This window comes from Myotis brandtii, unplaced genomic scaffold (genome assembly GCF_000412655.1).
Source record: "Myotis brandtii unplaced genomic scaffold, ASM41265v1 scaffold786, whole genome shotgun sequence".
Classification (NCBI taxonomy): domain Eukaryota; kingdom Metazoa; phylum Chordata; class Mammalia; order Chiroptera; family Vespertilionidae; genus Myotis; species Myotis brandtii.
In genome coordinates this window covers 524159-546123 of record NW_005371157.1, presented here as the reverse complement: position 1 = coordinate 546123, position 21965 = coordinate 524159, and the positions used below count along the sequence as shown (strand labels likewise).

General features: G+C 58.3%; 1 protein-coding gene and 1 long non-coding RNA gene across 2 annotated transcripts in view; one reads left to right on the top strand and one right to left on the bottom strand.

The window, feature by feature from the left end:
• Positions 1-10548, top strand: part of LOC102258888 — an 11336-nt gene extending 788 nt beyond the window's left edge. The window contains exons 2-3 of the long non-coding RNA XR_314547.2: positions 9716-9835; positions 10304-10548. This is a non-coding gene — a long non-coding RNA (uncharacterized LOC102258888). The remainder of the gene's footprint in view (positions 1-9715; positions 9836-10303) is intronic.
• MAD1L1 (MAD1 mitotic arrest deficient-like 1 (yeast)) overlaps positions 1-21965 on the bottom strand; it is a 150711-nt gene that overhangs the window by 115011 nt on the left and 13735 nt on the right. Inside the window, exon 8 of the mRNA XM_014530985.1 lies at positions 19593-19654. Coding sequence (XP_014386471.1) covers positions 19593-19654 — 62 coding nt within the window. The remainder of the gene's footprint in view (positions 1-19592; positions 19655-21965) is intronic.

Sequence of the window (21965 nt, the reverse complement as noted above, 5' to 3'; positions counted from 1 at the left end):
CCAGCGGGGAGAGGCCGCGGCGGCCGCTGGGGGCCTGGGCTCTGGTGGCCCCGTGGCATTTGCTTGGTGTTGTGCGGGGGATGCACTGGGAGGCCTGGCAGGAGCATGTGCTCTGAGAGACGCTGTAAAGTGGTCACTGTGGTGCCAAGGGGACGGGTCACGAGAAGACGCCGATGCCCGGCCCCAGCGGGAAGGGAGCGTTTCAGCAGGATCGCACATGAGCCATTTTCTCTTCATCGGAGTGGCCCGCTCCCTTCATTATTAAACTGCTACGTTTCAAGCTGTCTGCTTCAGGGGAAGTGGAGAGCGGGGAACAGAGCCTGGCTCTCCCTGATGCTGCTCCCAGCTGCGGGCTGATTGCTACCTCAGGGCAAGTCTCTCATTTCTAAATCGGTGTCACACGCTCCTGACTGCTCTCCAGATTCCCACAAGGTTCTACGTGGAGGGAAAGCAGGCCCCTCGGCCAGAGACGCGGTGTCTGTCTGTCTGTCTGCAGATGCCGCTCCGCGAGCCCTCCACCATTTCAGGTCTGCCCGGACGGTCCCACCACGCTCCCCACCACGCTCCCCGCCACCCGGCAGCAGCATCCCCTCCCACGTGTTGGCTGGTACCCGCCAGGGAGCGGGAGTGGTGCAGATGGGACCTGCAAGATGTGTGCTTGTGTGTTTCTTTCTTTGCTTGTTTGTTAATCCTCACCTGGCGATATTTTTCTATTAATTTTCTGAGAGTGTGGAAGAGAGGAGGGAAGAGAGAGAGAGATGTGAGAGAGACACATCGACTGGTTGCCTCCTGCATGAGCTCCGACCCGGGCTGGGATCAAACCTGCAGCCCAGGTGCATGTCCCTGACCAGGAACTGAGCACCCCCCCTTCGGCGCACGGCCCGACGCTCTAACACCGATCACGCTGGCTGGGCTGTTTCTTGTTTAAATAAACTCTGCCCACAGGCTTAGTCACAGTTTACATGCCCTGACGAACACAGAAGAACACAAAACAACTTAAGTCTCCGTAAAATGTTTCAGAAAAACATGACTTGGCTTGAAAGGATTTACTTATTTTTGCTTAGTTATTTCCCACTGGTATTTCTAACTCCCCGATGTTGGAAAACTTCATGGAGCTCTGGAAAGAACGGGAACTGGGGCCCGGCCGTGTGGCTCAGTGGTTGAGTGTTGTCCTATGAACCAGGAGGTCATGGTTCAATTTCCGGTCAGGGCACATGCCCAGATTGCAGGTTCTATTCCCAGTAGGGGCGCGTGCAGGAGGCAACCAATTAATGTTTGCCTCTCTCTCTCTCTCTCTCTCTCTCTTTAAATCAGTAAAAACATATCCTTGGGTGAGGATTAAAAGGAAAAAAGGGCATCAGAGAGCCAGTGGCTATGGTTAACTTATTCCTACTGCTCACTTTCACATGTAAAAAGTCAGGAGGTTTCATAAGACTAACTCAACTGACGAGGAAATCTGGTTGTTTCTGTGGGGTCCAAACAAAGACACAAAGGCAGCCCGGCCTGCGTGGCTCGGTGGTTGAGTGTCGACCTATGAACCGGAGGTCACGGTTCGATTCCTGGTCAGGACACATGCCCAGATTGTGGGCTCAATCCCCAGTGGGGGGCATGCAGAAGGCAGCTGATCAATGATTCTCATCATTGATGTTTCTATCCACCCCAGAGCGACAGCCACCAAATCGCAGCCGACGCTGCTGAGACCCCATGGTGCAAAATGCAGCCCCCAGCCCAGCCCAGCTCGGAAACGGTCGCTGTGGGCGCCAGGTAATGACATCACGTAGCACCACCCGGCCTCCTCTCCCTAGCGAGGACTAGCCTCCTTGCAGTTTCTTCAGCCCAGGAACACGACTTGCTTTATAGCCAGGTGCAGACATTTCACACTGTAACCAAATGTCTGTGAAGCGTTTTCCCATTTGATCCTCACAGAAGTCCTGGAGTAGGCAGATAGGAGACGCAGTGGAATCCTATTTTCTTTGCATTAGCCAGAAAGCGGAGATTTAGAAAGTTTAGAAACTTGACCCGACTGAACAGAAGTAAGAAATGGTGGACCTTGACAATGACTTCAGGTTTTCTCACTGCACAGAATATAGTCAGACACGGCTGCAGTTAAATATTTTACCCTTTGTTCTCCCTGCGTGATCTACAATAATAATCTGCCTTGTGGTGATATTTACTGCTGTGTTGCTGACAATTACCTGAAAGAGAAGTTGGGGTGCTTCACTGGGCTGGAAAAGTTTACCTAACTCAGAAAGCAGGTCTGATTAAGCAAGTTTATTCTATATCTATAAAAGGCTAAGTTGACTAGCACATGCGCGATACATATAAAGCTCTCGCTGGCGCCAGTCGTACGCGTGTGTTTGGATCTGTCACTGTCGATCAAGAATGTGGTTGACAATCTATTATAGAGAAAGAGCGAATAGCGATATTAAAATATTTCTTCTAATTAATTTCCTTTCAGTGTGCACAAATCCATGCACTGGGCCACTAGTGTAAGTATAAATGGGTAGATGGATAGACAGATAAAGGAGGGAAGTCAGGAAAGGGGTCGGTCATTTCGGACTGCTAGGATTGAAGACGGCTTCATAGGTGACCTGGGATTTAGTCTGGGCTTTGGAAAGGGGGTAAGAGTAGGATCTCAGCCTACGTGTTGAAATACACAACCTTTATTACAGCTTTAATTTTTCTGTTAAGTGCATTCAAGGAGATGCATTCTAAATTGAGCCTCCCAGCTTTCTTCTTCAACACCTGTGGGTAAAGAAGGCATTGCTATGTTAAGCAACAGAGCTAATGAAAAGAGGAAATGAAAACCATTCTTAAATGAATAGAGTCCCACTTCCTCTCCAGCTTCCTTTAATACGATGTATCCTTGTACAGAAAAATGTTTCACTAGAAAGGACTTTTTACCGAAAGGCAAAATTAAGCCATATTCACCTTTCCCACAGACCTGCAGGATGCATGAGAAACAGTGGGGACTTAGGGCTGAGGAATACATTGTTTGCTGCTCTGCAGAATGTCTGAAATGCAATGCAACTCGGGCAGTGCTTCTCCTGCTCAACCCAGAACCCAAGCCTTTCGCGCCTAATTGGCGACTATGTTCCCTGCCTCGCCTTGCAGATGGCCGAGTTTTCAACGTCTCACAAGACTTTCTCTCTTCTGATGACGATTAAGGGGATTATACGACTCCAACAAGGCTTCCTCCTTGTGCATGTCTTCATCCTCCTTTTTCTAAGTTCTCGCTCCCATGCACTTTCCTCCCCTCTTCTAAATGTTTGCTCTGAGATTTAATTTGTTGATCTAGCAAATTAAAAAGTAATTATCCCTTTGCATTTACTTTTACATCTTTTGGTTTTAGAAGGTGACTCCCTTCATGGCATGTCAGGTTTCTCCTTGCTCCGGACGTCCCAATATTCTCCTTGATCCTCCCCAGGACAGACTGACCTGGCTCCGAGGCGCCCCCTGCAGCCCAGAGCTGCCGTTTGTGGGCACTGACTTGACGAGTTTCTGTCTCCTGATTTGAGATTTTAAAAATCCTTTGCTAACAGGTCAAACCTCATTCACTGCAGTCCTCCTCCTGAGCTCTGAGCAGCACATTAGTGTCCGGCTGGTACACAGGGCCGCTGGGCAGGTGGTCTCAGGTTCCAGCCGAGCTCTGGGCTTCACTGAGCTTCCGTCTTTGCCTTTGGCAGCTCCCGGGCACCTGGGGACTCATGGCAGCCCCGCTAGCCCTTGCCTCCGTCACCTGCAGGGACCTAGGATCCGAGAAGTGATGGATCGCCCAGCTTCCACGATTTGCAGCCTTAACAATTTAGGAAAGCCAACCTGTCCTTCAAAAAGGGAAACACTGCAGGACCCCGGAGCATTGGTTTCCATGGCAACGGCATGGGTCAATCACACACACGGCTGCAGTTAAATATTTTACCCTTGGTTCTCCCTGCACGATCTACAATAATAATCTGCTTTGCGTTGATGTTTACTGCTGTGTTGCTGACAATTACCTGAAGGAGAAGTTGGGGTGCTTCACTGGGCTGGAAAAAGTTTAGCTGCATCAGAAAGCAGGTCTAATGAAGCAAGTTTGTTCTGTATCTATAAGAGGCTAAGTTGACTCGCGCATGCACCATACACATAGAGCTCTCGCTGGCGCCAATTGCACCGTGTGTTTCGCTCTGTCATTGTCGATCGTGAATTTGGTTGACACGTCTGTTATAGAGAAAGGGCGAATAGCGATCTTAAAATATTTCTTCTAATTAATTTCCTTTCAATGTGCATGAATCCGTGCCCCGGGCCACTAGTATATGTATAAAAGAGTGAGTTTGTTTCTATTTTAACGATACCAATGTGATCCAGAATTAGGAGGAAGGAAACTTTTTAATTATAAATCCATCTTTGGGGCTGAAAGGGGAGGCCCCAGGGGCTACAATCACGATCCCCTCCCCCATCCTCCTCCTCAAAGGTAAGCGCTTGCACTACAGGGAGACAGGCGGGAAGCCGCGTGCCTGCGAAAGGCCGTCGCCCGTGTGAGCTGGCCGAGGGCACAGGCGGAGGGAGTGAGGCTGAGCTCAGACTCCTTGGGAGTGGACCCTCCGAGGAGCAGTCTCAGACGATCTGCCTACGGAGGGAAAGAAGGCCGAGTCCCTCCCACCTGTCACGCCCCAAGGAAACGACAGGACCAGATGCCATTAATACATTTACTTCAACTTCCTTTTCATTGGTGCTGAAAAGTATATGCAAATCCCGAAGTAATTAGGTTTAAAAATTCCATTTCATGGAATAATCAGACTTCAAAAAACTCAATTTTAGTTTTAATCAGATTTTAACAAGGATATTAAGTCCATTTCGTTTAGAAAGGGGGAAACTGTGAATTTAACACACAATGTATTCAAGCTTAGCCCTGGGAGATAATTAAATAAAGCTAATTGGCAAGGGTTGTCAGGAAATGGAAGCGCTCCGCACCGTGACGGGGTCTGACAGAGACCAGCTCGCCCCAACTGCACAACCAGACACAGGCTCCGCTCCGCGAGGAGGGAGGTACACAGGACCCTGAGGCAGGCAGCCAGGCAGCCGGGAGGCTCAGGGCTCACACCCTCAGGAGGGGCTGCAGACCAGCAGGAAGGGAACAAGGCTGACCAAGATGGCTCGCCTCCGCTCCTGCACGGCAGCTGGCAGCTCCCACCCCCGCTCCCTCAGTGGCCCAGCCATCGAGAGGGTGAGACGCGCAGGAGGGGCTGCAGACCAGCAGGAAGGGAACAAGGCTGCTGGCAGCACCCACCCCCGCTCCCTCAGTGGCCCAGCCATCCAGAGGGTGAGACACTGCGCCCCCAGCCCAGCTCTGGTGGCCGCCCCTCACAGAAAGACGTCCTCCCTCCCAGAAGGAGCCCCAGCCCTGCTCTGGCCCCAGCCCGCCACTCAGCACCTGTGCCACGGCCACGCTCTGTCGGTGTCGGGCCGGCCCACGCCTCTCTCGTTCTCTGTGGTGCCTTCCACTCGGGTCTGCCACGCAGTGATCGCTCAACAAATGCCTGTGCAGTGGAACAGATGTGACTGCCGCACCCGTTTCTGGGAACAGCCACCAGAACGGAGGCAAGACAGAAAGGAGCGTCTCTCGGCCCTGGGAGCCCATCGGCAAGGGCCTCCTCCTCCGCCTTCTTCACGCAAGAGCAGGTGCTGAACCCGGGGCTCGGACACCCAGTCAGGCACTGGGTTCCATTCCACTCACTACCCTCAGCGAGGTCGCACCCGCACGCAGATTCTCCCAAACCAGCAATGAGGGAGGAAAGCAACGGCCAGGACCGTGTTTGCAGAAAGCCACCAGGCAAGGAGGAGGCGGGGCTCTGGTTGGCCAGCCCTAGACCCGAAAGCAGCGGTCACACCCCTTTCAGATATCACGTGTGACAGGGACACGGCCGCACCCCTCACACTGTCTGTGGCACCTTCCCAACAGGGCCACCAAGGGTCCTGCTTGCCCTGGGCACGCCCCCGTGCCAGCAGGGAGTGCCCACCCCGCCAAAAGGGAGGCCGCCCTCGTCTGTGCTCCAGGCAGAGCTGAGGACCTGCACCAGGGATCCCAGGGCCACAGGCCCTGACTTCTACTCCCTGACTCTTTCTGAAAAAAGCTTGCCAGCCTTTACCCTACATCCATCCCATCACTGGTGCTCACTGTTAAGTTAAAAACAAATCTAGCCTACCGAATGGCTAAACCAAGAGGAAGGACACCGTGTTACCAAAAGTCTCTGTAGCCTAAGACTCGAGGTTTGATAACTTGGTAGCGACCCCTACTGGGCCATGTAGGGCACTGCAGCTAAGCTCTAATAAACAATGAAAATGCCCACAGCAAAACACCAGCGATAGCTACCAGGGACTCTTCTCAATTTAGTGAAAAACAAATCTAATTTTCCCACAGAAGTTAGTTTAAAAAATGAGCTTCAACTTAAAGGAGCCGCCTCTCAAACCAGCAAGCTACACCTTAGCTGTTCCAAAAGATGAGCGAGGCTGCCTGCTGTAACTACAATCCTAACGAGAGAAAAGACAGGCCCGAGACCTAACCGCAGGGAACTCCAGCAACTCAGAGAAAGCAGGCGCCAGAGCGAGCAAGTGGGGAGAGGCTGTCTAAACGCCTCCACCTGGACTCCGCCCGCTGTCGGCTCCAGGCAGGCCGGCCACAGAGCTGAGAGTGGCAGGCAGCAGCATCGCCCCCGCTGGGGAGGACTGCCTGGCTCCACGCAACAGGAGAGCAGTTTCATGCAATAAAGAACTAGCTGCTAATCTTCTATCTGGGCCTCCTCCGTGGACAAGACAGTGTTGGGTGCCGCCTCAGCAGTGAAAACACCTCCTCTCCCCGATGACTGACTCCCACGCTGCCGCCGAGCCTCCCCCTGAAGAGCAGAGCTGAGCTGCAGAAGGTGCCCAGCCCGAGCCAAGGCAGGTCAGCCCCGCAGGCTGGCGGCCCTCCTGGCGAGTTCAGCTGGGAGCCGTCAGGCCTTAAAGAGCTGCCGTCAGCGGATGGCTTCCTGCCCGCATCTGTGCCTCGTGCTGCTGGGCTAAGTGGACAGGCAGCTCCCTGACAGAAGCCCGTGCGTGCCAGCAGCAGACTGACCCGCTCACAGAGACCAGGCCCCAGCTGCATGGCACCATGTGGCCGGCCAGATGGACGGAGCTCATGGAGGGCAGAGCCCACCATGTGCCGGGACCAGTAGCCCGACAAGGGCGCCACAAACGGGCTGGCCGACCTTGGCATCTCTGCTCCCTCCTCTGCCGTGTGGAGGGACCTCCCTGGTCACCCACCGAGCCGGGAGGCAGGGCGAGTGAGACACCGGCAGGAATGGGCTGGCGAGTTCTCGAGCAGTTAGCCCTCCGGGGCGACCGCAGCCTGGACAGGGTTGTCCTGTCGGCAGTGAAGGCCTCGTCGGGGCAGGGACTGTTCTAAAACAACCCTGCAGCCTGTCAGCAGCCATGCCGTCCAGAACAGAGAAAGGCTGGCCGTCGGCCACCGCCATCATTCAAATCCAGCAGAAACACAAGGTCTGTCTTCCAGCGAGATGCTCCCAGGAAAGGCTGCAGCAGCATCGGCGGCCCCCGAGCCTGGAGAGCGCAGGCTTTTCACTGCGCAGGGCTGTCCCGCGCTGGGAGGTCAGAGGCTGTGCTCTGTGACTCCACAGCCCCAGAGCCAGTCCCGGTCTGGCAGGTGGCCAGTCCTCAGATAAATACGTGAGTGATGTCTCCCCAAAGCACAGTCCTTCAGGAGACGGCTGGGTCCCGAGGGAGCAGGCACTCGCCTGAGGAGGGCAGGGAAGGACAGACTGGAAAGAGCCTGGCCTTGACCAGACACCCTCCCAGTTGCAGGCTTCCAGCAGGGAGAGCCCCACCTCCGTCCCCTCTGACCATCCCTACAGCTTGACGGAAGCGCCCAACCCCATGCTCTTGGGCACGGCCCGAGCCTGACGGGGCACCTTCGTGTCGTGGGGAACACTCCCCCACCCCGTGCTACGGCTCAGAAACCCGCCATGAGTCGGAAAGCACACAGACCCAGCAGGCGCGGCCTGCGCCAAGGCCCAAGGCCCTCAGCAAGTTCAGGGAGGACAGAGGCCCACAGATGGGTGTGCCACCTGTCACCTCAGTGAGCAGTCCCTCCTCAGCATGGCCCAACGCCGTCAGGACCTGCCCCTGCCACCTCTCCGCTCTCACCGGCCACACACTCCGGCGCGCACCACTGGGGACCAGGGGACCTCTCAGCACACCCTCCCTCCCACTTGTGTTTGCACAAGCCACGTCCTCTGCCTGCCACGTGCTCCCAGCCTCAGGCCCAGAACCAGCTGTTCCAGGGCCATGCCCAACACACCTGCGTGCGGCTGCACGAGGCCGGAGTGCTCAGAACAGGTCCTGCCAACCTGCAGCTGCATCCTGGGAGGATAACGAACAGAAAGGCATTGAAGCTGGAGCTGGGCGGCCTGCAGGGGGCGCTCTCCCGCCCCCCACTCATGGACAATTACCCCAAACAGGAAGATGCTTCCACTCTTCTACTACCCCTTCACTATTCGCCCGGCAACCACTCCGCCAATGAAACGCCACTCACTTCCAACTCCGCTTCCTCCCATGGACTCTCCGTTTGCAGGTGCCTCTGCACTCGCCTTTCCGCTGGAAGGGAACAGTCCTCCCTCTGTCCCTGGACTTGCACAGTTTAGTGGATTACCCCGTAAGCCGCATGTTCCAAATTGCAACTGTTTGTTGTTCCTGAATAAACCCATTTTTCTGGGAAAATAGCTGGCTCTTCATTTGTTTAGTCAACAATCCCTAGCACCCAGCACAGTGCCTGACACACTGTAAAGGCTCAGGAAATGTTCACCTGGAACGAAAGGAACAACCAGGAGGAGGTGCATGAGGCAATACAAGAAGCCAGGCCGGGTGCCAGGCCCTCTGCCCTCTGAGGAGACACCAGCTTCTCCCCCTGCCCCTCCGGCCTCCACTCAGTAAAACGCAGCAGCACCGCCCGCCGGCTGCCACGGAAGGTGATGACCAGAGGCGATGGCCGCTTAGGAAGGGCTGGCTCCTCGCCCCTCCGGAGGCCAGCATCGGACGGACGTTCACTGCTACACCACCTATTTCAGGAAGTGCTTTCTCCACGAGCCCAGCAGCTCCCACGCTCCCACACCTTCTGGGCATAACTCCCAGGTCACGGAGCACGGAGCCTGAGAGCAAAGGGTTTTGTTTTTGCATCTCGTCCAGTCGGTCGCAGACAAGGGGAGTTTCCAGTCCTGCTCATTTCAGGGGCCCCAGGTGGGCGGCAGGCTGTTCACGGGCTGCCGTGCCCCACAGCCCAGCCCACTCTCACCAGCTTCCGGCGGCGTCTGCTGGGCTCCGAGGCCCTCACGCCTGAGGGAGGACTGTGCTCCCTCCCAGGTAGAGGACCGAGGCAGAGAGGCTGTGCCGGACGACTCTGCACGTTCCTGGAGGCACCATGTGTCCCCAGAAACCCCTGCCGCCCCCTCAGTGATGTGATGGTCACCTCCTGCTGGCAAAGCTGACCAGGCTGTCCGCAGGCCTCGCAGACACACACGTACAAACACGCACATGCCAGGGCCTCGGAAATCGTCCTCATTTAAGAGCAGCCTGAGAGCTGCAGGCGGGAGCTGTGCTCAGGGCTTTCGAGATTCCCAAAGGACACGACTGGTTCCCGTGTCTGCTAGAAACAGCACCCATGCGGCTGTCTTCCCTCTCGTTTCAGAGCCCGGCTTCATGAAGGTCCCTGCACAGCCCGGCCCCAGCCAGGTTCCACGGCCTCCCCCCGAGCAGGGCTCACAGGCTCTCTGTGGCCCACCCTGGCCCCTCTCCCTTCAAAGCAGAGGTAAGTGCCCTGGCCAGTTGCTCAGTGGTTAGAGCGTTGGCCTGCAGACTGAAGGGTCCCAGGTTCAATTCCAGTCAAGAGCATGTACCTCAGTTGCAAACTCAATCCCCAGCCCCAGTTGATGTGTCTCTCTCACATCAATGTTTCTCTCTGTCTCTCCCCCTCCCTTTCACGCTCTCTAAAAATCAATGGAAAAATATCCTCGGGTGAGGATTAACAACAACAAGAAAGACACAGGTAAGTGACAGAACAGGCAGGAAGGTTTCTATCCAGACTAAACACAGGCGGACGCTAAGGAAGTCCATGGCCTCCTCCCGGGAAGCGCGGGGCAACCTCCCCGCGTGGCCCTGCCACCCGGGCTCTCCGGCTGCCCCGGCCACTGTCTTGTCCTGGGTGCTCATCCTCTCCTGGCCCCACCCCCTGGGCTCGGCAGAAACCTCCCCTCTTCACACTTCACGCTCCCTTCAGATTTCAGCCCGACATGCCCCCTGCGGGAAGCCTGCCCTGGCGCGGTCAGAGAATGACAGTCGGACTGGTCTCCTGTCTCTGATGCTGACAACCAGCAAACAACAGAGAAGCCCGTGCTGGGACCCGAGGCATCAGCAAGAAGACCAGCAGGCGGGTGGGCTCACGAGGACCCGGAAGGTAAAGCACTCCTCGACCCCCCCCTCCCCCCGTCTAAAGAAAACCAACCAAGACCAATTAAAAGGGACCGAGATGCTGACAGCTCCCCGTTCCCACGCACCAACAGCTCGGCACTGATGGCAGGACCTGGGTAACTGAGCCGCCACAGTGACGGGGAATGACAGGGCCCAGGATGGTCAATGAGCGCCTCGCCGGAGGAATGATGCACCCCCGCGCTGTCCTCCTAATTGGCCTCACACGTCAGGGAAACTCGCTCCCGAGACCTGTCACCTGGCCAGCCTACAAATGCTTTTGGGAAACGTCCAGGTCAGCACTTGTCGGCTGCAGCTTCCGCTCCAGGTGACGGTCAGCAGTTGGGAGGCGGGGGAGCAGGCAGGCTTCAGAGCCAGCAAAACCCACCTGCCTCCCGCCGCCCCGGCCCAGCCTGCCCCCGCAGCAGCCCCCGAGCCCATCCAGCTGGACTCACACTGACAGGGACCATCACGCCCTCTGTCCTGACTGAACCCAGCCAGACTCGGCACAAAGGGGCAGAGGCCTCCCTCCACAAGCCCGCCGCTCCTCTATGATGAGAGGCTGGGTGGCAGAGGGGCTCCACCCGCCTGCCGTGCTCCCCGGTAAGGCCCTCGCCAAACAGTGCTCGGCCTGCTTCCTAACAGCCAGCCCGAGCCCTGCCCCTCCCTCCAGTGGCCTCCTGAGTCTCTGGGACCTGTGGCCCAGAGCAGGTGGCACCACCTGAGGGGAATGGGAGGAGCGCGCCCGCCCCTGGGGCCATTAGCACCATCTCCATTTCAGACAGGTCTCTCTCTTCTGACTAAAAATTCTACGTCTAAGCATTTACCCAGCCGACCCAGCACTGCTTAGTGGAGAACTAACACCCACTGGAAACCACCGACACGGCCGACAGGGGGCCTGAGGGGCCGCAGGGCTCACCCACACTGCAGCGCGCTGCTGCTTGCCATCATAACTGGCCAGCCACGGGTGCTGCTGCCGAAACCTTGGCGGAGACTAAGGGCATGCGGGGTGCAGGGCAGCATTACAGTGTGAGCCCCGCCTAAAGGGGTGCATAACGCTCGCAGGTGCACCCACATTCTAGAAAGATGCACCAGAATTTACCAGGTATTTCCCACAAGGCTGGACGGGTGAGAGCAGTCTGCCCTGGCTGCCAACCTCTGGGGGCACCTCTCATCCCATTCTCTGTGAAGGGCACCCCAGGCACCACTAGAGCACGTGACAGTGCCAGGGAGCTGTGACAAGGCCCACTGGTGCGGCGAGATGGGGGACGAAGACCACGGCCACTTTTCCTCTCTCCGCCAGGCGCTTGCTCCGCTGTCTCCATCAACCACAGGAAATGGCTGCCCTCTGCAGCCCACACCACTTGCTCCAAGTCCCCAAGTCCAGGCAAGCTGGCAAGGGATGGGCTGCCCACGGACCTTTGATAAGCTCAGGGGATGGGCTCCTTCCCAGAGCGAAGGCTTTAAACAGCACCCCAGCCCAGCCGGGTGGCTCAGTGGTTATGTGTCGACCTATGGTCAGGGAGCTGGGGCAGCAGCAGTGCTCCCTGCGGGCTGTGTGCTCCCCGGGACGACGGTGCCGAGCACCTCTCCTCTCCTCGCATCTTTTCTCTCGTAAACATCCTGTTCCGTCTCTTGCCCAGTTTACATCTGGGCTTCCTGCTGACGGGAAAGGCGCCTTCAGTCACGCCACGCAGACAAGGCCTCCGTCACGCACACCCTGCGAAGTTTCCTCCGGACCGCGGCGTGCCTTCTCTTGAGGTCTTTTGAGATCAAAGGCTTTACATTTTGGTGAACTGTCTTGTCCTGGGTGCTCATCCTCTCCTGGCCCCACCCCCTGGGCTCGGCAGAAACCTCCCCTCTTCACACTTCACGCTCCCTTCAGATTTCAGCCCGACATGCCCCCTGCGGGAAGCCTGCCCTGGCACGGTCAGAGAATGACAGTCGGACTGGTCTCCTGTCTCTGATGCTGACAACCAGCAAACAACAGAGAAGCCCGTGCTGGGACCCGAGGCATCAGCAAGAAGACCAGCAGGCGGGTGGGCTCACGAGGACCCGGAAGGTAAAGCACTCCTCGACCCCCCCCTCCCCCCGTCTAAAGAAAACCAACCAAGACCAATTAAAAGGGACCGAGATGCTGACAGCTCCCCATTCCCACGCACCAACAGCTCGGCACTGATGGCAGGACCTGGGTAACTGAGCCGCCACAGTGACGGGGAATGACAGGGCCCAGGATGGTCAATGAGCGCCTCGCCGGAGGAATGATGCACCCCCGCGCTGTCCTCCTAATTGGCCTCACACGTCAGGGAAACTCGCTCCCGAGACCTGTCACCTGGCCAGCCTACAAATGCTTTTGGGAAACGTCCAGGTCAGCACTTGTCGGCTGCAGCTTCCGCTCCAGGTGACGGTCAGCAGTTGGGAGGCGGGGGAGCAGGCAGGCTTCAGAGCCAGCAAAACCCACCTGCCTCCCGCCGCCCCGGCCCAGCCTGCCCCCGCAGCAGCCCCCGAGCCCATCCAGCTGGACTCACACTGACAGGGACCATCACGCCCTCTGTCCTGACTGAACCCAGCCAGACTCGGCACAAAGGGGCAGAGGCCTCCCTCCACAAGCCCGCCGCTCCTCTATGATGAGAGGCTGGGTGGCAGAGGGGCTCCACCCGCCTGCCGTGCTCCCCGGTAAGGCCCTCGCCAAACAGTGCTCGGCCTGCTTCCTAACAGCCAGCCCGAGCCCTGCCCCTCCCTCCAGTGGCCTCCTGAGTCTCTGGGACCTGTGGCCCAGAGCAGGTGGCACCACCTGAGGGGAATGGGAGGAGCGCGCCCGCCCCTGGGGCCATTAGCACCATCTCCATTTCAGACAGGTCTCTCTCTTCTGACTAAAAATTCTACGTCTAAGCATTTACCCAGCCGACCCAGCACTGCTTAGTGGAGAACTAACACCCACTGGAAACCACCGACACGGCCGACAGGGGGCCTGAGGGGCCGCAGGGCTCACCCACACTGCAGCGCGCTGCTGCTCGCCGTCATAACCGTCCAGCCACGGGTGCTGCTGCCGAAACCTTGGCGGAGACTAAGGGCATGCGGGGTGCAGGGCAGCATTACAGTGTGAGCCCTGCCTAAAGGGGTGCATAACGCTCGCAGGTGCACCCACATTCTAGAAAGATGCACCAGAATTTACCAGGTATTGCCCACAAGGCTGGACGGGGTGAGAGCAGTCTGCCCTGGCTGCCAACCTCTGGGGGCACCTCTCATCCCATTCTCCGTGAAGGGCACCCCAGGCACCACTAGAGCACGTGACAGTGCCAGTGCCAGGGAGCTGTGACACAGGCCCGTGGTGCGGCAAGATGGGGACGAAGACCCCTCTGTAGCCCACGCCACTTGCTCCAAGTCCCCAAGTCCAGGCGAGCTGGCAGGGGATGGGCTGCCCACGGACCTTTGACAAGCTCAGGGGATGGGCTCCTTCCCAGAGCGAAGGCTTTAAACAGCAGCACTCCAGCCCAGCCGGGTGGCTCAGTGGTTACGTGTCGACCTATGGCCAGGGAGCTGGGGCAGCAGCAGTGCTCCCTGCAGGCTGTGTGCTCCCCGGGACGACGGTGCCGAGCACCTCTCCTCTCCTCGCATCTTTTCTCTCGTAAACATCCTGTTCCGTCTCTTGCCCAGTTTACATCTGGGCTTCCTGCTGACGGGAAAGGCGCCTTCGGTCACGCACACCCCGCGAAGTTTCCTCCGGCCCGCGGCTTGCCTTTTCCCCGGGACGACGGTGCCGAGCACCTCTCCTCTCCTCACTCGCCATTCGCATCTTTTCTCTCGTAAACGTCCTGTTCCGTCTCTTGCCCACTGTTTACATCTGGCCTTCCTGCTGACGGGAAAGGCGCCTTCAGTCACGCCACGCAGACAAGGCCTCCGTCACGCACACCCTGCGAAGTTTCCTCCGGACCGCGGCGTGCCTTCTCTTGAGGTCTTTTGAGATCAAAGGCTTTACATTTTGGTGAACTCTACGTCTCCGTTTTTCCATTGGTGGTTCGTGTTGTGGGGTCTAGGAACTCTGGTTAGCACCCTGAGGTCTGCGCCGGAGGGAGTGCCTCAGCCGTCCCCCTGGCCCAGCACCGTGTTGAAAAGAGTCTCCCACTGAATGATCACCTCGCCTTCCACGGACATCAATCCACGCCACCTTCGTGGGTGTTCCTGACCTTCCCATCCTGTCCACCGAGTGCAGGTCTGTCCGCGCCGGGAGGGAGCTGTGGTGAGTAACGCGGTCCCGGTGAGTCCTGACTCGGCCACTGAACGCTCTGTAACTGCTCTTTCTCACAGGGCGGCAGCAGCCCGCTCCTGGGCATTTCTAGAGAAGCTCCAGGTCAGTCCGTCGATTCCTGGGAGAAAGCCTGCGGGGACTCTAACTGGGTGGCACGTGTGGAGCAACTCCAGCAAACTGACCCCGACAGCGCTGAGTGTCCAGTCCCCGACCTCAATGCCTCCCTCCGTTCACTTCATCACTAGGTCACCTGTCACTTCTCTCAGCAGCCGCGACAGCCGTCGGTGCAGACCTTACAGGTTGTGTTCACTCCCCAGGAGTTCATGTTTCCGGTGCTGCTGTGAACGGGATGTTCTTCCCGTGCTGGCTGCCAGGACACAGACGTGAGATCAGTGTGTGTGTCCTGTCCTCGGTCCTGTGACCCGCTAAGCTCACTTATTCAGCGGCTTCTTACCGATTCTGTGGGATTTCCTGCATAAATACCTCGTCACCTCCCAGCAAAGAAAGACAGGCTTCTTTCTTCCTCTGCCAGCGGCTCCCTTCCCGGCTCCCTTCCCATGGCGGCTCTGCCAGCGGCTCCCTTCCCATGGCGGCTCTGCTCGGGCCCCGGCTCACACAGAACCATGGACGGCGCCCAGCTCGCCTGGAAGCACCTGCCTCCACTGCACCTCAGGCTGCAGCTTACAGGTGCTGCTTCTGCATCTGCGGAGATGGCCGTGTCTCCCCTTTATTCCACGACAATGAGTGGCATTAACTTTCCGAGGATAAGCACCTGACTCCGGGTGCACTGTCCCTCATTTCTCCTACCAGCCCTCTCGGTTATTCCTTCTCCCAGTGCCCCCAGCATCCTGCCTAGGTTGGCACAGACACATCGAAGGGTGCCTCCTGGTGCCCACCTTCATCCAGTGCCTTCAAATCATTCCCCCAACAGACCACACTGCTCAGAGGCACGGCCCAGCCCTTCACAGTCCACACACCGTCCCCCTCCGCACGTCACCCCCCTCCACACTGCTGCCAATGAATGCCTCAGGCCCCCTTCACAGTCCTGGGATAGAACACCAGTACCAGACTCGCCTCCCTCCTCCCCCGCATCAGTACCCGCCTGACGCGGCCTGTGCCCACTCCTCACACCCTGAGGCAATGATGAGGCCCAACCTGCCTGGGCGCCCGGCCCAGGCGCTGGAGACAGGTGTCGGCATCCCCACGGGGGGCAAGCTGCTCTGGCAGGTGCGGGGTTCCCCTCCAGGTCGACAGTGGTTCCCACCAGCCACTGCGCCCACCCCCCCAGCACCTCTGGGCTCCTTGGGATGTAAGAAAGCCCAAACTGGGAGGAGAGAGACCACTGTCCTGCCCTCCCGAGTCCATTTCTTTGTGGACACCTTGGGGACTTGGTCTCTCCAGGTGATCTCTGTCCCGCCATGAGGCCACAGAGCCCCGCGAACCCAGAGGAGCTCCGCACGGAGAAGGCCCCCCCGAACGCGGGCTCACAGACCCCAGGGTGCAGGAACGGAACGTGGCTGCTCAGGAACAGAGCAGGTGGCCCTGAGGAGTGGCTCAGTTGGTGGGGCATCGTCCCATGCACCCAAAGGTCACTGGTTTGATTCCCGGTCAGGGCACATACCCGAGATGCGGGTTCGATCCCCCGTCAGGTTGGGGGCGGGAGGCAACGGATCAGGGTTTCTCTTTCCCTCTCCCTTCCTCTCTCTCTAAAAATCAATAAAAACATATGTTAAAACATAAAGAGAACAGAGCAGGGGGGATACGCAACAGTGGCCAGGTGGCCACCCAAAGGCAGGCAGGAACTGTCAGACCGCAGACCACTCCCCACTCCTGCACAACCAAACCTGGTTTTGGCAAGGAAGTCGCCTGGGGGGCCGGCAGTGGGTCAGGAGGAGCCGCAGGCCTAAACTCAGGGCAGCTCCAGGGACTGGGCGGCTCCTGAGGTCACAGGGAGCCAGAATCGCCAGGGGGGCGTGGTGCCATCTAGTGGTGACAGCTCTCAAAAACCCACAGAGGCACTGGACACGGACTAGAGCCTGGGCTCATGACATGCCCCAAATGAGTGGTCTCAGTCCCAAGATAATGACAACACCTTCACCTAAAGGCTAAACAGACTCAAGCCCAGAAGGCCACACCGAAATGCCCTCCAGCCCCTCGAATCCCTGCTCTGGGCATCTCCCAAACCCCAACTTGCTGCCGTCGGTTAGAGCCGGCTGATCATGCTTCAGGGTAGTGGGTCCTGAACTGGCACGCAAAGTCGTGTCTACACGTGCACACACGCAAACGTGCGTTGTCATGAGGAGAAAGTCTGTGACTTCCTCAAACTCTCGGAGACCCATGACCCCTGCTGGGAACCCAATGTTCTAGAAAAGCCTTTCCATTTACAGATGTGGGAGCAGAGGCAGAGAGACCACACCACACACGGGGACCAATGTGGGGCCAGACAGACATCTACCCACCTTTGCAGGGTCTGAGACAGCCCACCGCCATCTCTGCGACACTGGACCCCACAAGGGTGACAAGAGGCGTCCAGCTGAGACCCAGTCGTGGCAGACCCCATCCCCATCACCCAGGTGGCATCACCTCAGCACACCTCCCAGACAGTGCCCGTCTCCCTCGGACCCTAGAGGCGTCCAGCTGAGACCCAGTCGTGGCAGACCCCACCCCCATCACCCAGGTGGCAGCCCTCAGCACACACCCCCCAGACAGTGCCCGTCTCCCTCGGACCCCCCTGCAGGGACCCCACGCTACAGAAGGGCCCCCAGCGTCTCCCGTCCTGTCTCCCTCTGCCATGTCCACCTCCACACTCAGTGCCGTTAGCAAGGGCTTCCTGCTCAGAATCTCTAAGTGCCAAAAAGTAGCAAAAAGATGGCCCCTCTTCACGGGGTTCAAGGTCACCCCAAGACTCAGGTCCAGCGCCTGGACAGGCTGACCATTGGGCCTGGGTTCAGCCCAGGATCTGTGTTTGTGCCAAACTCCCAGGTGGTTCTGGTGATGGCCATCCGCACAGCACGGCTCTGAGCCCACTGCCTGCTACACGACACATGGATCACTCAAGCGGAGCACGCGCTGCGGAGGTGAAGGCCTGCCCCGATGCCCCAGCGGGGACAGGAAAGGTGAGGATGGAGGGCCCCGAGGGGCCCCAGAGGGGGCCCAGGCACAGCCAACCACAGCACACGGGAGAGAGCACCTGCCCTCTCGCGGGGAGGTCTCCTGCCTCCTGGAAGGCAGCCTCCCAGGGGAAGCAGCTCTAAGTCACGGCCTTTAACTCCAGGAGCCATGAACATGCACTGCATTCCCTTCCCAGCAACAGGAAAACTGGACCAAAGGGAGCAAGGAGCGGCTGCCCTTCCCTCCTGGCCATGGAGCCCTGGCCTCCTGGCCGACGCGCGGCTGTGCAGCCTGTGGGCCTGACGACGCTGCGGCTGCGGCCCACTGGGCGCTCAGCAGGCTGGTCTCATCTGCCGCGGGGCCTCTGATCTCCTGCACAAGAGAGAAGTCACGGAGGTTTCTCTCCTGACGCGTCTGCCTGGGGCAGGAGGGGAGCTTTCGGGAGAGTTAATAAGCCCAGAGAACAGGAGGAAGCATGAAACACGTGGGCCCTGCTGGGCCGCCCTCTGTGAGTCTGAGTTCTGCAGGTGGAGTTCAAGAGGAAACAGCAGCCCGTCTGTCCTCTGACTCAGAGACGAAAGGAAAATGAGGAGGACCTGCGAGGGGGGGACAGCTGGAGCCCATCATGCCAGCGGGAGCAGCTGCGGCTGAGAAGCAGCGATCGTCGCGCAATCACAGGCCGCTCGCTCTCTAACGGGGCTCTCACCCTCGGCCCAGGCTCCAGGAGACACTGGGAAACTAAGGCCTCAGAACCACGCGAGCAGGTGAACAGCACGAGGCTCTCTAACACCACAGGCCCCTGCCCAGGCACAGGCCCAATCCAGACGATCAACCTTCTGCCCCCCACCCCCCCAGAAGGGGGCAGCCAGGCAAACAACGCTGCTGAGGCGGTGGTCTGGGGGGTGCCAGGGGCCTGGGCAGCAGCAGCGGAGCGACACTGGAGAAAGACGGGCAGTGCAGCTGGGGTAAAGATGCCCGTCCTGCCCACCAGAGTACCAAGGCCCAGCTCGGCCCCTCAGGCCTGTGCCCGGGAGGGCCGCCCCACAGCCCCAGCAGCTGCCCACTCTGCATCCGGCCGCACTTGCTGGCAGGCACTAGGTCCACCAGACAAGCAGGGGAAGCCGCTGCAGGGGCCCTCTGTCACCGTGTTTTCCTTTTTCACCCCTAAAAGCTCAGTCCACTGCCCCTCATCACGAGCACCTAATAGGAATGAGCTCCCCGAAACAATCTCTTCCTCAGTTCATACAAGAGAAAGTCCTTCACTTCAGCCAACAATGCGGGCCAAACCCCTGCACCTCCTGGCTGTGAGCACGCAGACTTGTTTCCAGCCCAGACCACTTACTGCGAGCTCTGTATCACACGCTGCGAGCTTGCCGGTTCTCTCAGCAGGACCCGGGTGGGGGCCAGGGTGAGAGGGGGATAAAGCGCAGCACGTGGGGCAGGTGCCGAGGGCAGACGTCACACCGTGCCCGCAGTGAGCAGCCTGGTCAGCTAAGCCACCTGGGGCAGGAAGAGCTGGGCCGGCCCACCCCAGGTGTCCGGCCCTGCCCGCCTCGTTTCCACGTGAGGCTGCTGTGAAGACCTGGCAGGGAGGGCCGCCGACTTCCTGAGCAGCCTGAGGAAGAAGCTCCCAGCAGCCGCCGCCAGGGCCTCTGGAGAGGGGTGGGAGGCAGGGCCCATCTGCCACAGGCGCTAACTGCACCGAGAAGGGGACACCGGGGCGCCAGCCCCCTCCGCCTACCTGATGCTCAAGCCCGTGGTCTGGTCCAGTCTCTCCCAGCTCTGCAGCTTTGCCAGCAGCCTCTGAAAAGACACAGAGGGTGGAACCCAGAGCACCGTGCCCCCACCATCCCCTGTGCAAGGGCTTCACAGCCCTCCTGCTCTCCTTCACCCCCACGCCCCACCTACTGTCTCCCACTCCCCGTGTGCCCATTGACTTCCACACCAACGATCACCCCACGAACTGACAGTGATGTGAAGGCCAAGTCGCCCACCCTTTAGAGCAGGGCAGGAACGCCCGCCCGAGGGCCGCAGCATTGGTCTGGCCCTGCCAGGCAACCGTAGGCGGGACTCAAAGGTCAACAAGTCTAGGGGCTTTTTCAGACCAACATAATTTTTTTAATATATACATTTTTATTGATTTCAGAGAGGAAGGGAGAGGGAGAGAGAGAGAGAAACATCAATGATGAGAGAGAATCATTGATCGGCTGCCTCCTGCACACCCCACACCGGGGATCAAGCCTGAAACCCCAGCATGTGCCCTGACCAGGAATTGAACCTGACCCGCTGGTTCATGGGTCCGCGCTCAACCACTGAGCCCCGCCAAGCGCTGGAGACCCCGGCCGGCACCAGCGTCATTTCTAAGTCGGCTGTTGGATGTGCCCCGGGAGCGACGGGATAAATACCCGACGGCCTTGGCAGAGGACAGGCTCCCGCCCGCTCAGAGGACCTGCCTCTTCCCTGAGCTAAAACAGAAACGCGCCCCCCCTGCTCCAAAACAGGCGGCTGCTTCCCCCTCACTAAGGCCACACTGCATGCTTCACCTCGTTCGTTCCTGGTCCCACACATCGTCAGAGCCCGGCGGTGCCAGGACGGGGCCGGGGAATGGCCTGCTGGTGGCCCTGCGGTTGGCTGAGCCCACAAGGACCCGCTGCCTCACTCCATCTTCCAGGGGCTCTCAGGAGACCCAGCCATAGGGCAGACGAACTAAGCCCTAGAACCAAATTCCTCCCCCTGACATGGAGGACCAGGCCCCACAGCCCCACAGCAGGAGGGAGCCACCCTGAGAACAGGAGGGGGCGGTGGCACCCACCCTGCCCAGCACGGCCCACAGGCTGGCTTGCCCTTGTTTCACACAGCTGCTCCTCTAGAACGTAACCAAGGTGAGGGCAGACTCCATGCCTCTGACCTCCTGTCACCTTCACCTGGAGCCAAGCACAGGGTTCTGAATGCATTCATTCCATCACTCAGGTCTCTCCTGAGCCCCTATTAGTGCCAGGCATGACTTGGTTAGTACTTTCAGCACTACAGCCAACACTGTTATTCCTCATCATATAGGTGAACAGAGAGGTTAAGTAACTTGCCCAGGGTCACACAGCCAGCAAGCTTCCAGGGCAGGGTTTAAACTAGGCGTGATTCTAGAGCCAAAATCTTAACCAATTTCAAAATAAACTCTGTCCAGACAAGAAATTGCTCAGCTCCAGAGCTGTCTTTTCAGGCTAAGTTCCTACAAGAGCCAGCATCTGAGAGAGGAGCTCTGCCCAGGCCCCGGGATGCCTCAGACTGGCCGTGGACCTCCTCGTGGGCTAAGGTCCTTGTCCAGCCACAGGGGGTCGGACCCAGCAGGACTCAGTGGCATGGGAATCTGAGAGGGAGAGCACTCGCACCATTCTCACCGCTCTGGAGGCTGGGCAGTGGTGGCACGGTTCGTGCCAACAAACCAGAGAGGTGGGGCAACAGAGTGCCACCACGGGGAAGCCATGCAGGACAGAACAACCTGGGCCAGGAGCCGGAGGCCTAAATTTTGGTCCAAACTCAGGAGCACTGGACAACACAGAGAGTTTCTGGGAACCTCAGTCTCATCTGCCCACAGGACTGGATGTTTTCAGCACTGACAACTTTCATTGTCTCACAAAATTCCACCTGTGATCCCGACAGCAGACACAGGGAGAAAATACTTAGCACAGGTGCCCCTTCAAGTCTGGGAGTGGGAACAATGTTCCTTCCACGTCTCACACGCCAACAATATTCCTTCCACATCTCATATGGCAACAATGTTCCTTCCACGTCTCATTTGGCAACAATGTTCCTTCCAGGTCTCAACACGCTAGCACAGGTGCCCCTTCAAGTCTGGGAGTGGGAACAATGTTCCTTCCTGGTCTCACACGCCAACAAAGTTCCTGTTAGGTCTCACACGGCGTTCCTTCCAGGTCTCACACGCCAATAATGTTCCTTCCTGGTCTCATATGATAACAACGTTCCTTCCAGGTCTCACACGCCAACAACGTTCCTTCCAGGTCTCACACGCCAATAATGTTCCTTCCTGGTCTCATATGATAACAACGTTCCTTCCAGGTCTCACACACCAACAATGTTCCTTTCAGGTCTCACGTGG